The sequence below is a fragment of the Sinocyclocheilus rhinocerous genome, unplaced genomic scaffold (assembly GCF_001515625.1).
Source record: "Sinocyclocheilus rhinocerous isolate Xijiao unplaced genomic scaffold, SAMN03320098_v1.1 scaffold492, whole genome shotgun sequence".
In the NCBI taxonomy this organism is placed as follows: domain Eukaryota; kingdom Metazoa; phylum Chordata; class Actinopteri; order Cypriniformes; family Cyprinidae; genus Sinocyclocheilus; species Sinocyclocheilus rhinocerous.
This window is the reverse complement of record NW_015626069.1, coordinates 1131810-1149996: the sequence shown is the minus strand read 5'-3', so window position 1 is coordinate 1149996 and position 18187 is coordinate 1131810. Positions and strand designations below refer to the sequence as shown.

Below are 18187 nucleotides of genomic sequence, written 5' to 3'. Positions count from 1 at the left end.
GCGATTATGGTAAGGGGCGTTTCATTTCCGACGTGTGCTTGTGGTGTTCGGCCAATCACAATGCACTGGGTCAGCTGGCCAATCAGAGCAGACTGGGCTTGTCAAAGGAGGGGGCTTTGTTGAAAACGACGTGTTTGAGAGAGGCGGGGCATAGAGGACCTACAATAATGTACAGTATTTGAAAAATAATGTGTTTTTTGAACATTAAAGCATGTCAGCATATTCTGTTACACCAAAAACACAAAATAATGATCTTTAAAATAGCACCATACGACCCCTTTAATAATAGCCTAATTTAAAATAAGTTATTTAAAAAAAAAATTAGAATTCATCATGAGTTGGACGGGTTCATTTTCTGTTGTGTTTCTGTTCTCTTCATTAGCTGAATGCCTCCAGACCGTATCTTTTGGGAGCGGGTTCATGATGGATGTCTCCTTGGCGCTGTTGCCAGGCAGCAGAGGTAAGCTGCGCCCGCTGCTCCATGTTGATTTGCTGTATTGTCCAGCCCTATCATGTTAAAATCTCATTCTGTGCTTTAAATATGTCCTGGGGCGACGTTAGCCTGCCTCTTGCATTATTCACGTCTGGACTGTAGCTGTATTTCGCTTCTAGATGCCGTGAATAGACTTAGTGACTTGTCTGCCTGGTGTGTCCGTGTGAATGAAGAGGATAATTACATCTCTTGCAGTTCCAGTACTCGCCTGTGGGGGAGATGACAGCAGAGTTCACCTGTATGTGCAGCTCAATGGACAGGTAAGATTGTCAGGTGTCTTTGCTTTATATTAATGCTGTTCACATTTTGTGTGTCATGTGGGTGTGTGAATGTTACCTGTGGGTGTGTTTAGTTTCAGAGGCTTCTGACTCTGACAGGACATGAGGATTGGGTCCGATGTGTGGAGTGGGCCACTAAAGGTAGGACCTCTAAATGGAATAAATGTGCTTAAGAAGTATTATATTTAGAGGAAGTAAAATGAAGCATGATTTAGGACCATAAGACCCCATGAAATCTACATTTTACCTTTGTAGCCTTTAGTCCTTATTGTAGCATTTAGTATTTATACAGCCAATCAAAGGTTTGGTGTCAAAGTTTTTTTTAAATTTTTTTATTAATAATAAATTAATTATTTAAATGCATTTAATTAATTGAAAATGTCAGTAGCAAAATTTATATTGTTACATACATTTCTATTTTAAATAAATGCTGTTATTTTGAATTCTATTAATTGAAGAATCCTGAAAAAAATGGAACATGGTTTCCACAAAAATATTAAGCAGCACAATTTTAATAATTTGAAAATTCAGCTTTGTTACCACAGGAATAAATCAATTGTAATAATTTGCAATATTACTGTTTTTACTGTATTCTTATATATATAGACTGAAAATAGTGCTTTGTAGAATGTCTCTCACTCTGTTTCCTAAAGATTAGTTAAATCAATTTCCTTTTTTAATTGGAGATAAAGCCATATAGAAAAGTAGAATGTGGTCTAGGACTTCTCATTACTGTGATGCAGTAAATTAAAATGTTTGTGTGTTTATGCACATTTTAAGCTGATTTTAATTGGCTCTGACAGGACGATTCTCATTGCTGTATTACAGCAATAAACATTGTTTTAAGAAATAATGAGAATTACAAACAAACTCAAATGTAAAACATCAAAGCAATTGTGGGGTGAAATATGATGTGCACATGTTTTGTGAATTTTGGCATAAGAGTTGAAGTCACAGACCCATTTAATACATATGATACAGTACTGGCAGTGAAGTAGTCCAAGGATATCAAATGCACCATCCTAAGGAGCCAGTATTGTTTTTTTCACTCACACATTCTTTTATAATGCATGAAACAGGCACTTGCTGCCAACTAAAGGCACCGTAACTGAAATATACAAGCGGGAAAGCTTCTCATACTACTTGTTTCACTGCTTAATGTGTAGATGGAGAGCTCTGGCTAGCCAGCTGTTCACAGGACTGTCTGATCAGAGTGTGGAGACTGTTTGCCAAGACTGCCACTGAATCAAACCAGCAGACTGAGGCTGTTATCAAAATGAAGGAGAATGTTTTTCAAGTGTCTGGAGATGGTGAGGCTGGAGGTTTTGCATGATTGTAATTTAGTTGTGTGATGACTTATAGAATTTGGTCATTGTTGAGTTGATTAGTTGCTTGATTATCTGTTTTGAAACCATGTCTTTGCCTGTATAAACACAAAAAATCAAGGATTACATATACAATGTTTTATAATCAGGGTCCAAAAATGAACTTGCCAGAACCAAATGCAAGAAAAAATTTTATTTGTCTAGTAAAGACTGTAAGTAATGAAAAATGTGTAAGGATAATAATCTGCTCCTCGTTGCTTATTTCTTTCTGCTCTAGAGTTTGCTGTGACTCTTGAAACGGTGTTGGCTGGCCATGAAAACCGGGTTTATGGAGTTCACTGGCAACCTCCATGTGTCAAAGGTATTCCTGCATGCTTTTATTTTGTGATCAGTGAGCATGAGCTGATTTTGTTTCTTTTGTTTCTTCATATCTCTCTAATGTACTGTGAAATTATATTAATTTTGATTGATATTGTTTGTATATTTTTTTGGGATTTATCCAGTCTCTGCCTCTATTTTGTTACTTGATGTCTCCCCCTGCAGGTGACTTAGTGGAACAGCCCCTGAAGCTGCTCTCTGCCTCAATGGACAAGACCATGATCTTATGGGGGCCAGAGGAGGATTCAGGGATGTGGGTGGAGCTGGTAAAGTCATCTTGTTTACTAAATACTGATATTGGAAAAATTTAGAAGGTGGATTAGAATGCAGTAGAATGCGTGTGAATTTCCAGAATATATATCTAAGGAATCTAGCTTCAGTTCCAGCCTTTCAGAGTTTCTGTATGTGTCCAATAAAGAAAGGGCGGGAAATTATGGGATAGAGAGAGAAGAAATGAGATTCGGACAACTCCAGAGTTGTGCTACCACTGTGCCATGACTTGGATTCAACATTTTTGTCAATCAATCAAAAAAAAAGTGTTTTTTTCATAAACACCTTTTAAATCTAATCCAGTGCACTTCAAAGTGCTGTACATACATAAACAAGTAACTGACATAAAATACAAGCAATGAAATTAACATTAAAGTAGTTCATAATAAAAGTAAAATAATAGAATACAATAAAATAAAAATCAACAAAAAGATAGAACAAATTATAATGATGTTAATAAATAAAATAAATATAAATAATAGAATAAAAATTTACATCACCACATAAAAGCCAGACTAAATAACAGGGTTTTTAATTCATGTTTAAAAATATCTATATTTTCTGCACCTCTCATTTCCTCCATCGGCATGGAGCATAATGGCTGAAAGCAGCATCACCAAATAAGAGAGGAACCAGATGATCTGTGGGACCTTTGAGGTTTATAGACGTAAAGCATTTTTAAAAGGTAGTCTGGATGCAAGACCATGTAGTGCCTTATAAACTAATAAAATAATTTTAAAATCAGAATGAAAACTTGCATAAAGACTTTAAATTGGCACAAGATCTACTTCTAGACACAAGATGTCTCCCATTGCAGACCCTACGTCAGTGGCTTCAATCACCTCGTACAGAGCGTACAGACCAAGCTCCTGGAAAGAAATAACCCCATCCTGAGGTCATTTCCTTCCTGTCTTTCATAGACTCTCTGGTTGCCAGTCATGGACTTCTAGAATCCACAGCAGCAGCAGGAAGTGCTGCACAAGCTCCTCTGCTGTTACGCTCTATGGGTAATGCAGGGAACATCTGCCCATTCTCTGCTAACTGCGTCAAATTTAACCCACACACTGAGAATTGCACAGATAAGCTTGTTCTCTGCCATCTGTGTGAGGGACTGTGAATGATTGGTGAGTTTCTCTCAGAAATGGGATGGCGATTCCTCAGATAACCTTAAAACTATGTTTTTTCACTTCAGTCATAATAGGACGTTTTGATTGGCGTTGCAGCAGCAGATAACAGGCTTGACTTCGTGGTTGATTAATAAGAGCTACTCACTTTGATCTTGGCATACAGACATAGGTGCAGACTCTGGGCTCAGATCAATGGCTCCTGATTCTGACACTTGGCATGTTGTATGATGACGCACATGCTTTGTCGTACTAAGGCATGTCTTAAGTCCAATTAAAAATGAAAGACAGTGAGTTGTAGTTGTAAGAAGAAAGAGGTTGGTTTCAGGTCTTGTGTTGTACCTGGATGCAGTGGGGTTGTTCTGCATCTGTTATTTTCTGCACTGCATGTCTCTTCTGTATAGAGTGGTAAAGGGCATATGATAGGAGGTAGGTGTGAACTGGGTTATCAGATGTGGTTGAGCGCCTTTGAACTGGCAGATATTATATTTTATTTATATCTTTGTAATTTAATATATATAAATCTATAATTTAATATATATATATAAATCTATTATTTAATATATATATACATTTATAATAACTTTATAATTTAATATACATAAATCATTATTGGGTAGATTTCTGCAACAGTGCAAATGAAGATTTCTACAACTGCACTTTACTCCTCTATATTTCTCAAATTAAAATGCACAAGGAAATACAAACATAAAAGTTTATGCAAACGTCCAATAACTAAACAATACATTTAAAGAATACTATTTAATCTCACTTTACTGAATGTTTTTGCTGCTGATCTTTGATTAAATTCCATACATTACATTAGTTTTGCTATAGTTTTCATTTTTTAATCTTGGATTTGGTGTGAAAAGGCTTTAACCATTGAACTTGCAATAATGACTTGTTCATAAATATGGCAGTTTATGTTAACTAAAACTTGCCTTCATGGCACAGTTATGGACTTACTGCAAGTGCCCTGCTAAGCAGAAAATGACCACCATCACTTTGGCTAATTAACGCATCCACAAAGAAGAGTCTCCTCCATAATGATTAGCCTAATTGGTCAGATTTAGTGGAGAGCTGGTTTGCAGTAGAGTGGCCAGGCAAACCGCTGTGTAAACTACACCCTCCTAAAAAGTCATGTTGCCAGTGGGCAGTGTGGGGGGACTGCAGGGACCATTTTGAGACTCTGTGAGCCATTAGTGTTGTGCTAATGGTTTATTTTCCCTGATAGCCCAGAAGAGAGAACGGATGAGTTACCGTGAAAAATCTTTAACCTCTAGACCTCATGACCCACACTCACATCACCTAGAATTGACATATTATTGAGCTGCTCTCAGTATCCATCATCATAGTTGGATTGCTCACTTTCAGTCTCACGAATCCTCATCTCATTCTCCACAGGAATGAAACCATGAGTAAAGCATTAGTTTGTCCGGTAGCGATTACCTTTATCTTGTAGTTCAAGATAAAGTGCAAGATAATCCAAGTAGTCATTTAGCAAACGCTTTTATCCACAGTGACTTGCAGTATACTTATTGAATCACTCTGGAGCAACCGGTGCTAAGTACCTTTCAAGGGCATAAGGCTGATAGTTCATGGATTGCTTCTGCTGGGCTTCAAACCTACGTGTACCCATTTCTTATAGGTTCTATCTAAAGTGCTTTCATATTAAGTGGCCATTGTTATTGATGCCAGTTGAGCTACAAGAACCTACAGTCTTTTGGCTACCGGCCAAGATCTGTAACTTCTAGACCACATCATTGTGGGCGCTGTTTGATTTCCAGGATCCCAACCTCAAGAGTTTCGTCACTCCCCTGAATTGTTTGGTTTCGTACAAATCCCATCCAAAACAGTGTGGTTTGTGTTACAACACACATCGTGCCACAGATCCATATTGGTGTTCCTTCCCTAAACAAGAGTGATTGCACATTTCACCCATGAGATTTGGCCGTGATATACGAGTAGCCATGTGGACGGAATTCAAAATCAATCTGGTTAATGTTGCATCACTCTTTCCAGAATGGCTTGCAGAGATCCATGCCATTCAAAGTGAAGGGCTCTCTTTATCGCAGTCATTAGTTCCGCCATATACACTCCGTAGGATACGCCTGTGAAGGGCATCTCAAATGTCTCTCTATTGGTGTACACGGGAGCGTTAAAATGTTGATAGCCCTTACCGTTTGATGGTTTGTGGATTTAGTTTTGAATCTGTGTTTTCCAGCCAACGTGGCTCTGTCCGAACTGTCCTGTCCTGTCTTGTGGCGGTGTTAAAATCTCAGCATTAAATGGCTGATTTGTCCATATAGTGTTGTCGTTTTGATGAAGAGCTTAAGCTAGCCACCTTATCTGGCAATATCTTTGAGACATGCTCTACTGGGCATGACAAAAGACTGTGAATCATTGAGCGGTGACACCCCTGAACGTGAGGAATCACTGCTGCTCTTAACACGGTTGCTGGAAATGTCTTGTCCTGCTCAAGGTCAACAGGAAACACCACTGTGATGGCTGTCAACTGAAATTTTCATACCTCCTTTTCACAGTTGAAAGTGTGATTTGATTAAATTACAAAATTATTTCTTCACCCGCTGAGTGTGTATTGGCAATGCAGATGTTGAGGCTGGAGTATCAGTCTTTGCTTGCACACAATCATAAATAAAAGTAAAGGCAGGTTATCGCTGATGGCATAATCATGACTAATTATCTTGTTTTATACAATGTTACCGCTTGCTCCGCAGCACGACTCACTTCCCCCATTACCGTGAGACACTCGAGCAGCATTAAGCATGTTAGACACGGGCCTGACGGAGGGCAAGCCGTGCTACAGTTTGCTGAAAAACAATTGCATTGCTTTGGTATTCATAGCCCAGCCCAGTCAGGGGAGTTTACACTGATTCATTCTTCATGTGACCATTTTGTCTCCCAGCTTTCCGAGGCTCACATTTGATTTAATGCGTGCGTGATTACATTCAACATCACATTAATGCATTCAAAGGAAGCAAACACGATTTATTTCTCATTTAATAGTCTCCTCTTTGCATACATCGTGCTTTTCGCTTGTCGGCCTGATTAATTGGTGTCCTCAGACTGTTACTTAACGGAGATGGAGCACAGCTGTAGACTCTCAACTCGGATTGCTCAGGATTCATGACTACTAATTAGTGGCCTGCTTGACCAGCCGGTTTATCGGGGGCAGTGACACCGGCGAAGGCCTCTCTTATCAAACGCTCACCATCAAGAACATGATGGAGAACACAGAGTGTAGTTCCAAGGTTTTTGTTTTCATATAAATGTCCACTTTGGGATCGTATTTTAGCCACCCCAGGCAATTAACTCATAACAGCCACAACATAATGTAATTCTTACTGTATAATCAAATGAACAAATAACCCTAAAAAGGGTTTATAACCACTTCAGACAGGATTTCAGAGTGGATGACAGTCCACAATACCACCGGTTCTAAGGGACTGTAGGTAAAGATCTGAGGTTCCAAAAAACATTGTTAGCTTAAAGAAAGTTCTGTTGTTACCAACATACTTTAGCAATTCAGTGTTTCCCAAAACCATAGTTCCAACGAACATTCATCAACAGCTTCACAATGTTGTGTGGTTGGAACTGCAGCTCTCAGTCTGTGGTGAGAAGCACAGTTTCTTTTGGATCAAGCTCTTGAGCAAAATAAGCTATATAAATCAGACCAGGCAACTGTATTGCCCAATTTTCACCCGGTTTGGTCTTCTGCTGCTGTCGCCCATCTGCTTCGAGGTTGCCTTTCTCTCAGTTTGAATCATTCTGGCCATTCTCCTCTGACCCACAGAACTGCCGCTCACTGGATATTTGCTCTTTTTGGGCCATTTTCTGTAAACACTAGAGCTAGTTGTGTGTGAAAATCCCAGTAGATCAACAGTTACTGAAATACTCAGACTAGCCCATCTGGCACCAACAACAATGCCAAGTCACTTAAATCACCTTTCTTCCCCATTCTGATGCTTGATTGGAGTAGATTGACTTGACCATGTCTACATGCCTTTATGAATTTAGTTGCTGCCGTGTATTTGGCTGAAATAGATTTGTTAACGAGCAGTTGAAAAGGTGTATCTAATTAAGTAGCCAGTGAGTGTATTTGGAACCAAGGTAGTTCGATCAAATGGATATGTGATGAAGTTAATACAATTTCTGGATATAGTCGTAACTAGCTTGTTAATGTCTCCAACAATACATCATGCTATGGTAGTTAAGCAGCAAATTACATTGTTGCATGAGAAACGCACCTCAGGGTGGGTAACCAAAATATTGAAGGTTTGAGTCCCTCAATGGGTTACCAATTCACCAGGTAGTTCTAAGTAGTCCTACAAGAATGTTTCAGGTTTGATGTGTGGTGTTGTACACTATAATATGGATAGTTTGAATATTTAGTTTCTCCATTATTTCTCGTTGACTCCTCATTAAGGTTCGTGTTGGGGAAGTTGGAGGAAACACCCTGGGTTTCTATGGATGCCAGATGAGTCCAGACGGCTTTATGATTCTGGCTCATGCCTTTCACGGAGCGCTGCACCTCTGGCACTGTGACCGCAACCAGGTCAGACGTAACTGACAACATCTGTCAGTAATGCAAAGCTTTTTATGCAAACATTCCTGTTTGCCTAATAAAAACTGACAAAATTCAAGTGTATTATGATTTATATACTAGATGGAGTAAATTAATATGGAGACTTCTCTTTTGCACAGGGAGAATGGAGGCCTAGTGTGGTCATTTCGGGTCACTTTGGCGCAGTGCAGGACTTGAGCTGGGACCCTGAGGGAGAGTTTATCATCACTGTTGGATCAGACCAAACTACCAGACTCTTTACACCCTGGACCAGAAAAGGATGCTCAGAGGTTTAAACATATGTCAACTCTTTGTTTTTCAATGATCATACATCGTCAAACTTTTACGGTTGATCAACGCTTTCTGTATTTGCAGATTACCTGGCATGAGATCTCAAGGCCGCAGATTCACGGTTATGACATGCAGTGTCTGACTATGGTTGGGCGTTTTCAGTTCGTGTCCGGTGCAGATGAGAAGGTCCTGCGGGTGTTCAAGGCTCCAAGGAATTTTGTGGAGAACTTTGCTAACATATCATGCACCTCTGTGGAGAAACTGCTGGGCTGTAATGTAAGTACTTAGAATCATCTCATCTTTAAACTTTAATTAGTTACATCAAATAAAACCTGGGTTTTAATTACTCTTTGCGCTGTCTTGGATCAGCGAGAGATTTTAAGATGAGTCTCACATTTTCCCATTATCTTAATCCTAATGTTTATGCACATGCTCTCAGATATATAGCTAAAGGAGTTTCATTTTCTGTAACTTGAGGTCATGGTAAATGAGACGACATAAATGGCATTCTCAATTCAGGTTGATCTTGTGTAATTAAGCGAATATCACGTGGAACGCTTTGGCTCTTGTGGAGCCAAACACAGCCGTGCTCCCATTTAGACCAGCATTTTGTGAGAATTTTGCTTTTATACAACAGTTGTTATAGAGTATCTTGCATTGCAGACAAAATTTAACAAGTTCGCAATCTAGTAGAAGGGTTTATATAGAGAGGTTTTTCAATGTGTCTATGTCTCCTGGGTGTTCAGGAAATAGCAGATCTCCCAGAGGGAGCCAGCACTCCTGCCCTTGGCCTGTCCAACAAGGCCGTGTTTCAAGGTATGAACCCTTTGAATTCGTTGACCACAGGAGAATTTGCATTGAACTGATCCTGAGAGCGGTGAGGCAGTTGCTAACCTTTACTGTGGCATGTGTTTACAGGTGACCTCGCATCTCAGAGCCCTCAACAGGACAGTGAAGATTTCAATAGCCTGTCCGAACAATATAAAGAGTCCTACTTTCAACCTCTCAAACTCATTGGTATTTATGTATAGTTTTTTCCCCTGCTTTTTTCCCTCAACTATTGCATTAAAAATGAACTGTGGTTGGTCATTTTTACATTTCAGTCAATTGGCCTCTTTATCTCCAAGTAGACAGTTCTTTCCTGAAACGAAATATAAAATGCACCAGACTTTATGGCAATAGTCAAAAACTTCACCAACACCAGGTAGACACTGTAAGTTGACAGTTCCTTGGTTATTCCATGAAAACACAATGATATTCTACATTTGTGACAAGCAGTTATTAAAGACTGTTTTCTCTGGTTTATTAATGTATCTGGGGCATGAATCAGAGATACTGGAGACATGTTATAACAGCATAAGGGGGGGGATGGGTGGAGGGTGAGTGTTGAAGCAGGGGGGTTTATGCCGCTCTTGCTCCAGGCGAACAGTGGCAAACGTTGTCAATGTGATTGAAAAAGCTCCTTAATCTGGAATCATAATTAGAAAGAAGGCTTATATAATTGCAAAGTTAAAATATTGATGACTCTGGGCGATGGGGAGTGCAATGAGGCGGACACAGAGTTGTTAATGGAATAATACCACTCTGGAGGGGCAAAGAGGGAAATAATTAAAATAAAACCGCAAACCAGGGATGAATTAAACAAAATGCCTGGTCTCCATTCCATTTCAATTGGGGCATGTGTTGCATAAGTGTCTGTATATCTAAATGAGACAATATTATTTCAGGCTTGCATAAAGAGAGCCAAATTTGATTTACAGCATGTCGTAAAGCTAACATCCATTGAAAATTGTAGATAAAGCTGCCGTTGTTCCAAACAGCTTTGAGTAAATTGCTCGTCTGTGTATCTGTTGCTAAATTAAAATATGAGCCTATTGAAAAATACAGTCTATAGGTGTCTGCTCATCTCCCATAATAACTGTGTTTATATTTTGTGACTCTGTGTGTGTATTGACAGAGCCTCCGACAGAGGACGACCTTTTGCAGAACACACTGTGGCCAGAGGTACAGAAGCTGTGAGTTTCCCATCAATTATCATTTGTGTTCGTCTGCCCTCATTGGCTGGTCTGCAGCCGGCACTAATGCTGCACCGCATTATTGCTTAACCGGCTTCTGTGATATAAATAATGCAGCGTAATAGGTATTTAGAGCTCATGACAAGAATCATTCATCCTGTATGCTTTGACACTATACAAGAAAAGCCTAAAATTGTTCATTAAATATATATATCTCTCCTTAACTTTCTACATCCAAACTAAGACACAAAAATACTGTATGCAAGTATGTGAATGCTAATGCTTCTGGTTATGCAAGTTCGATGTTGTCATTGCGCTCACATCTGAAATGTGTCAGACTGCAAAGGGTGTTATAATGGATATTAGAATAAACTTTAGACTGACTGATAGTAATAATAATAATAATTTTACAACCAGTAGCAATTATTTTTTAAGTGTCTAGTAACCAATATGTAGCACTGATATTTACCAATTGTTTTATGCATGTTTTTTTTTTTAAACAACAGTGGAGATTAAAATAATCATTATTCTACAAAAGGCAATTTAGCAAAATACAATTAAAAAAAAAATAGTTTTAGTTAACAAAAACAACACTGCAACAGTTTGCAGCAGATTTGCTTAAACTGTTCAAATGTTTATATCTGAATAGCATACGGATTAATGGCTCAGATATTTTAAGTCTCTATCGATCCCTTGTGAACGGAGGATAGTTACTGCCACAGCAATTCAATGGGGTGTTTGCAATGCATTAGCCAAGCATTTGTGCCAGTGTTTGCTTACTTGCATACAGTATTTTCTGGCCTAAGTTTCCCGAGCTTTTGTTAGCACAGAATAATGCCTGTGTTGCACTAAAATGACATATGACTCTGACATTTGCTGAAACTGTAGGCAATATACAACAGAATTGGATGCTTAGTGGTATTTTGCACTGGTTGGTGGGAAAAATAAGCATATTATTCACAAGAAATTTTGCAAAATTATTACACATTGACAATATTTTTCACGATTAAAAATTCATGCCCCCCCAAGGCATTTACAATCAATTGAAATGTACAGACTTGCAATTTTTTTATCTTGCTCATAAGAATTCAAAGCCGGTTTCCTTGATACACAGGCGACACTAAATAAACTGTTATAATTTACATACACCGCTGTAAGCAGCTATAGGCTTTGACAGCCTGGCTTGCCGAGCTATTCATCCCGTGCTGGAAATTACTAAGCAAATCTGCTAATAGCTGCCAGAGCGCATGGCTTTCTTCCACTCCCATAAGCACAGGAGAGCACGCACGGCAGCCCTGACACACCAAGCATCCGTCGTGTTTGAATCACCGCCCCGACTGTCTCTCAGAACCTGTCACGGTGCTCAGGCTTTATTTGTGAGCAGGTACTGACAAAGCCCTCATTAACATACTTTCTTTCCGTGTCACTCTCTCCGCAGGTATGGGCACGGCTTTGAGATGTTTTGTCTGGCATCGAATTCTGCGAGGACTGTGGTGGCTTCAGCATGTAAGGTACAATCACATGGGTGACCAGATGGTCATTAGTGTCACACAAAATGTATCCGTGGACTGTAATAACAGAACACAGAAGAGCATGCATGCGTGAAGCTGCACCGATCCATAAGTGGTTTTAAATGTTTAGTCATTTGCCATTTTAACAAGCTCGTGTCAATTTAGACCCTGACATCCATGTGTAAGTTAATTTTCCTTCTCTTTGATGTAATGAGCCGCATGTCGTATTAAAAACACATTGAACTTGCATGACCAGGGTTGGTTAACCAGCCCTACGTGCCCTCCGGCCGGTGTGACACATTCTTGAGACAGTTGAAGGGAGATCATTGGTTTGTGTCCCAGTCTGGCCCCCGTGGTTCTGCCGAACTCACAGTGATCGCGCACAAAGCCCTTCCGAATGAAAGCACATTCTGCGTGTCACCTGCCATTGTTCACGCTCGAGCGGAGATTGTGAGGTTTATTCGGTGGAGCTGATGGCGGCCTGCTGTTGGGGTGCTGCAGGCTCAGGTGACTTTGCTGTGGACGTGAGGTTTATTCTCTAACACTGCTGGCTGAGCTGCAAATAGGCTCTGCGGTTGAGGTTCAGATAAAGAGCACTAAAAGAACGACTTGCTTGTGGATGCTGGTGTGAAAGATCTACATGATCAACATGTGTCTTGTGTCACAGGCCTCTAAACCTGAACATGCTGCCATTCTTCTGTGGAGCACAACTTCCTGGAAACAGCTTCAGTCACTGCCCTGCCACAGCCTGACCGTCACTCAGATGGCATTCTCCCCGAATGGACACCTTCTGCTCGCTGTTTCCCGAGATCGCACCTGGTCCCTATGGAGACAAGGAAACCCTGACTCAGATACAGGTCAGCACACCTCCCCTTATCCCTTATTCATCTTTGTTCCCTCATAGACAAGCGGTCAAGTTGAGTGTATTTTGACCCCCCCCCCATTATTATTATTTTTTATATATAATAATATATACATAATACATGTATGTATGTATTATGTATAAAAAATATTAAACAAAATAAGAAATATTACCATTGTAATATTTTACTGTAAAATAAAATGAGTATTTAAGAAAATATAATAATATAACAATAATAATAATAATATCAGGTGTCATTGATAAAAATATAAAATCAAAATATTACTATTGTCATATTTCATTGTAAAATAAAAAGAGTATATAAGAAAACTAGCAATAATCATTTTATTTTAAAGTACAACTGTGCAATTACAATAATAATTCTGACTTAATTACTTTTAAGTAAATCATCAAGCTTTTAAATTAGTGAAAACCGCAGGGAGCCCTTGTAGCTTCTCTTTTGTTGACAACAGCTGATTTCTCATTACAAGTTTGGGAAAGTGGTTGGCGCATGCTGCGTTTCCAAGTGCACATTATAAGCGTGCATGAGTTTGAGCAAACCGAGCTGAACGGAACTGAGCCGCTCAGAGACACTGAAAACTGTGAATCATATCGCAGTTTTTATTTTGATTAATCGTACAGCCCTACGTAAACCGCCCCGTAGAAGTAACATCCAATAAGATGAATGGGAACACTTAACAGCTTCCTCCAGGGTTTATAGACCTCTTTACTCAAAGACAGCTTTTACCTTCCTCCATTTCTCATTGTCAACAATATAAGTTTGTGGACTGCTGATGTTCGCCCACTGTAAGATTCTCCTGGCATTTAGAAAGAGTCAGTTAGCGCCTCCCAGTGACCGCACTGCAGTGTTCATGTGTATTCTGAGCATACACATCTAAATCACTGTTGACATAAGGTAACCACAGGAGCGTCTGTTTTTCTTTCTCTATTTTCTGATGTGTCCGAGGCATCGCAGGCCGCTTAGGGCCGAGGCACGCCGCAGTCCGTTCTCTGAGGCTGGTATTACTCACAGCCTGTATGCTGCAGACGTGGAGAGGTTAGTCAGTGTCACAGCTGATCAGAGAACAGCCCAGCATGGTGGTTGAACAGTGTCATGCGTGGAGAAATCTCTGTCACAAAGACATGTTGCCTCCCCTGATGCCTCCTCTCCATTTGTCGGACTTTTGTGTTTCTGGCTAATGAGTTAAGACTCTCCAGTCTGTGACTGGCCAGTTGTGGTTGCTTGAGCTTTAATTAGCAGAGCAAAAATGAGCAAAAATACAACAAACATTGAGGTAGGGCTGCACGATAATGGTTAAATGGCATTATTTTGAATAATTGCACTTTCACGTAAGCATAAATTAAGAGGACGTCAACTCGCAATGGTTGCTCTCAGATTTAGTTGCAGCACAAACAAGCGTGAAAGAAAACAGACTGGCTAGCTGTATTACTTTTATTTGAGCAAAATATCCCAATGGACTAAAATGGAATTTAGTAATAAATTAAGCTAAATACAGTTGTGAATATTATGTCTTGTATTTTTAGATTTGACCTTTTTTTGTTTGTTTGTTTCTTTTTCCAGAGGCAAGCTTTTCTCTCTACGCAAACACTAGTAAGGACACAGCGGTTCACACACGCATTATTTGGTCATGTGACTGGAGCTCTGACAGCAAGTACTTTGTGACGTCAAGTCGAGACAAGAAGGTAGGTCCAGTTTAATATGCATTTAGCAAATGTTGTTGGACTGGTGGCATGGCAGTCATTTGAACTTGTACGGCCATGTAATGGTGTGAACGCAGCAACACATGAAAGTTTTCAGTTATCGATACCTTTGTAGAAAGCTATGTAGGATATCAGACCGAATCAGACAATCTAAGATTTGGTCAAACATGGCTGAAAACTGAGGAGCCCAGAAAATGGCATTATTTTGAATAATTGCACTATCACGTAAGCATAAATTAAGAGGACGTCAACTCGCAATGGTTGCTCTCAGATTTAGTTGCAGCACAAACAAGCGTGAAAGAAAACAGACTGGCTAGCTGTATTACTTTTATTTGAGCAAAATATCCCAATGGACTAAAATGGAATTTAGTAATAAATTAAGCTAAATACAGTTGTGAATATTATGTCTTGTATTTTTAGATTTGACCTTTTTTTGTTTGTTTGTTTCTTTTTCCAGAGGCAAGCTTTTCTCTCTACGCAAACACTAGTAAGGACACAGCGGTTCACACACGCATTATTTGGTCATGTGACTGGAGCTCTGACAGCAAGTACTTTGTGACGTCAAGTCGAGACAAGAAGGTAGGTCCAGTTTAATATGCATTTAGCAAATGTTGTTGGACTGGTGGCATGGCAGTCATTTGAACTTGTACGGCCATGTAATGGTGTGAACGCAGCAACACATGAAAGTTTTCAGTTATCGATACCTTTGTAGAAAGCTAACATTTCCAATAACTGGGGCAACGCAAAAATAAAGGGAGAGGTATTTAGCTGGTCATGGAATTTCAATGTGTCCACCCCCATAATGAGAACCGCTTCATGCAAAATAAAACCGCTGCTATCAGGCTACTGATACTGATTACTCCGTGTGTAAAACATTTTTAATGAGGGAAAAAGGACTACATGCAGCATTTTTTTAAGTCCAAGTCTTTCCTGCGGTCTAAGCTTTGACATCTGACCTTGCTGTGTTATTGTAGGTAATCAATGTGTCCACCCCCATAATGAGAACCGCTTCATGCAAAATAAAACCGCTGCTATCAGGCTACTGATACTGATTACTCCGTGTGTAAAACATTTTTAATGAGGGAAAAAGGACTACATGCAGCATTTTTTTAAGTCCAAGTCTTTCCTGCGGTCTAAGCTTTGACATCTGACCTTGTTGTGTTATTGTAGGTAATCATCTGGGGTCATCGTGTTTCTGGAGTCAGTGTCGGTGAATGTGAGGGTGAAAGCGTGACCCCCTGCTCCTCTGTTCTGGATGTCGGAGATTCAGCTACTGCTGTGTCTATCTGCCCATATCTCTGTTCAGACCAGAGGTAACGTTATTCACCTGTGGTCTTTATGTAACACCATCATTAGAATTAGTGCGATGTGTCTGGGACAAATATTGAATTATACTTGCATTTGTGTAGTTTTTTGCTGGCTGTAGGTCTAGAAAATGGGAAGATTGTGCTGTATAAATGGAGGCCATTAGAGGATTTGTCTTCTGGATCAGACTGGAGCAAATGTGGAGAAACCGATACTTGGTATCCTTTTTCCTGCTCATATTCTCCACTCTTTTATAATCATGAAATGGTGAGTTTGAAAACATCATTGTACTCTAGCTAAGAGGTGTGATTGATAGGCCTGCACAGAATCTGCACCCACATAACTAGAACTAAGAACTTGTGAAATCAAAATGGACTTTTTACGTTATGCCTGTGGATGTTATTTTAAAGAAAAGTTTTTTAGTCTTCGTAAATCTCTGTTTAAAGCATAATTAGCTCTGCTTATCAAAATAAGACTAGATTTCTTGTTTTGTTTACTGTTTTTAATTTAGTAATAATAAATATAATAAAATTGTAATTACACTTTTTATTTTGTATGTAAATTTATTTTAATGATATGTAATCACAAAAAAAATTGGCCAAACTGTGCAGTGGTACAAACAAGTACAGCACACCTGAAGCATTTTAATCACAATTAGTTTTTTTTAACAGTCAGCACAGAAAATTTGACCAAAGCAAGCAGGTTCTTTAAAGCTGTTTGGTCAAAAATAATTAAGAACTGTTAAAATGCCTCATAAGCCCCTATAAATAATCTCACAGTTTCACAGTCTTCCTCGTACCATCTCAAAAAGTGACACAATCTGAAGTTAAACAAGACAGTCATACCTCTACCCAAAGACCAGTGCTGGTGGTATAATTGACAACAAAAGGGCCGCATGTATCTGAGCTGGCAACGCTGCTTGGGAGAAGCTTCAGATTGATACGGGGGCTCCCGTGGGCAGGTTTCGCATTGATCCGTGAAGAGAGAGAATAAGGTGTCAGAGAGTGGTCAGGCCATGTTGTGCATTCTGTTCGCACCGATCCCTCTCGCTAGCTATCTCTCTCTCCCCCACAGTGGATTGAGTCCCAACTGGCTAAACTCTCTCCTTTTGTAGGTGTAATTGATAAACCGTCTGTGTAGGCACTTACACATCTCTCTTACCCAGAAGTCACTCACCTTAGAAGCACAAGAAGTGAAAATTTGCTACGTATTGCAGTGAGTTCTGAAAAGCAAGATTGATTCATGTGTTTATTCGTCTGCCTGTGTTATTTTGGAAATTGGCAAGTGTATATTCACCCCTGGAAGTATTTGGACAGGCAGAGCTGAAGTGAAACGGGGCGCCAGAGACATCCAGACAGTGTGCGAGGGGAGATTTGTGTAGCCTTGAATCAACGTCGTGCTTGTGGCTTTCCTTGACCACCCATCACAGTCAGTCTCACACTCTGACGGTGAAGAGGCTGCACTGGAGGCCGAGGCCGGGCCGGGCAGGCCATGGCGGGAACGAAGAGCGAGCTTGGGTTCAGCTAGCCAGTGCTGGTGCCGACCATGTCGTCAAAATCTTCAACATCAAAATATCAGCCCTGTGACTTCACGCTGCCTCTGGTGATAATCTGCAGTGCGTCCAGCTGATATTCAGTATGAATGAATCACAGTCACCTGAACTGCTGTGAAGTCTTCAGCTGGCCAGTGCGGCTAAATGTGCTGCTGTAAACTTTCATGAGGGATTCTGGGAGCAGTTTTCTTATTCCCTTAAATCAGCTTCTCTTCTTCAAATTTCAGCACTATTACTCATGACCTGTAAACACGAACTAATGTACTATTTATGATGTATAAAAAAACATATTGCTTTGTATTGTAATAAATGGCTCTTTTCTAGTAATGGAATGTCACAGTAGTGATTTATCTCAAGCTAACTATAATTCTTTTATTGGCTGTTTTAAAGCATCCCACATCCCATGAACGCCAAATCCTCTTGTAATAACCTACAGCCGTAAGTGACAGTAAGAGAATAGAAAATCCGGCATATAT

At 39.8% G+C, this 18187-nt stretch overlaps 1 protein-coding gene across 1 annotated transcript in view; it reads left to right on the top strand.

The window, feature by feature from the left end:
* The window catches only part of LOC107710621 (elongator complex protein 2-like), a gene marked incomplete at its 5' end in the record, with an annotated part of 21213 nt that extends 3175 nt beyond the window's left edge, over positions 1 to 18038 (top strand). The window contains 18 exons of the mRNA XM_016515449.1: positions 383 to 460; positions 689 to 753; positions 846 to 912; positions 1938 to 2081; positions 2374 to 2457; positions 2640 to 2740; positions 8316 to 8444; positions 8594 to 8743; positions 8829 to 9020; positions 9491 to 9560; positions 9663 to 9761; positions 10702 to 10759; positions 12198 to 12270; positions 12938 to 13127; positions 14715 to 14836; positions 16025 to 16167; positions 16264 to 16377; positions 17589 to 18038. Of these exons, the coding sequence (XP_016370935.1) occupies positions 383 to 460; positions 689 to 753; positions 846 to 912; positions 1938 to 2081; positions 2374 to 2457; positions 2640 to 2740; positions 8316 to 8444; positions 8594 to 8743; positions 8829 to 9020; positions 9491 to 9560; positions 9663 to 9761; positions 10702 to 10759; positions 12198 to 12270; positions 12938 to 13127; positions 14715 to 14836; positions 16025 to 16167; positions 16264 to 16377; positions 17589 to 17745 (2036 nt within the window). The remainder of the gene's footprint in view (positions 1 to 382; positions 461 to 688; positions 754 to 845; positions 913 to 1937; positions 2082 to 2373; positions 2458 to 2639; positions 2741 to 8315; positions 8445 to 8593; positions 8744 to 8828; positions 9021 to 9490; positions 9561 to 9662; positions 9762 to 10701; positions 10760 to 12197; positions 12271 to 12937; positions 13128 to 14714; positions 14837 to 16024; positions 16168 to 16263; positions 16378 to 17588) is intronic.
* Positions 18039 to 18187: the final 149 nt, after the last annotated feature.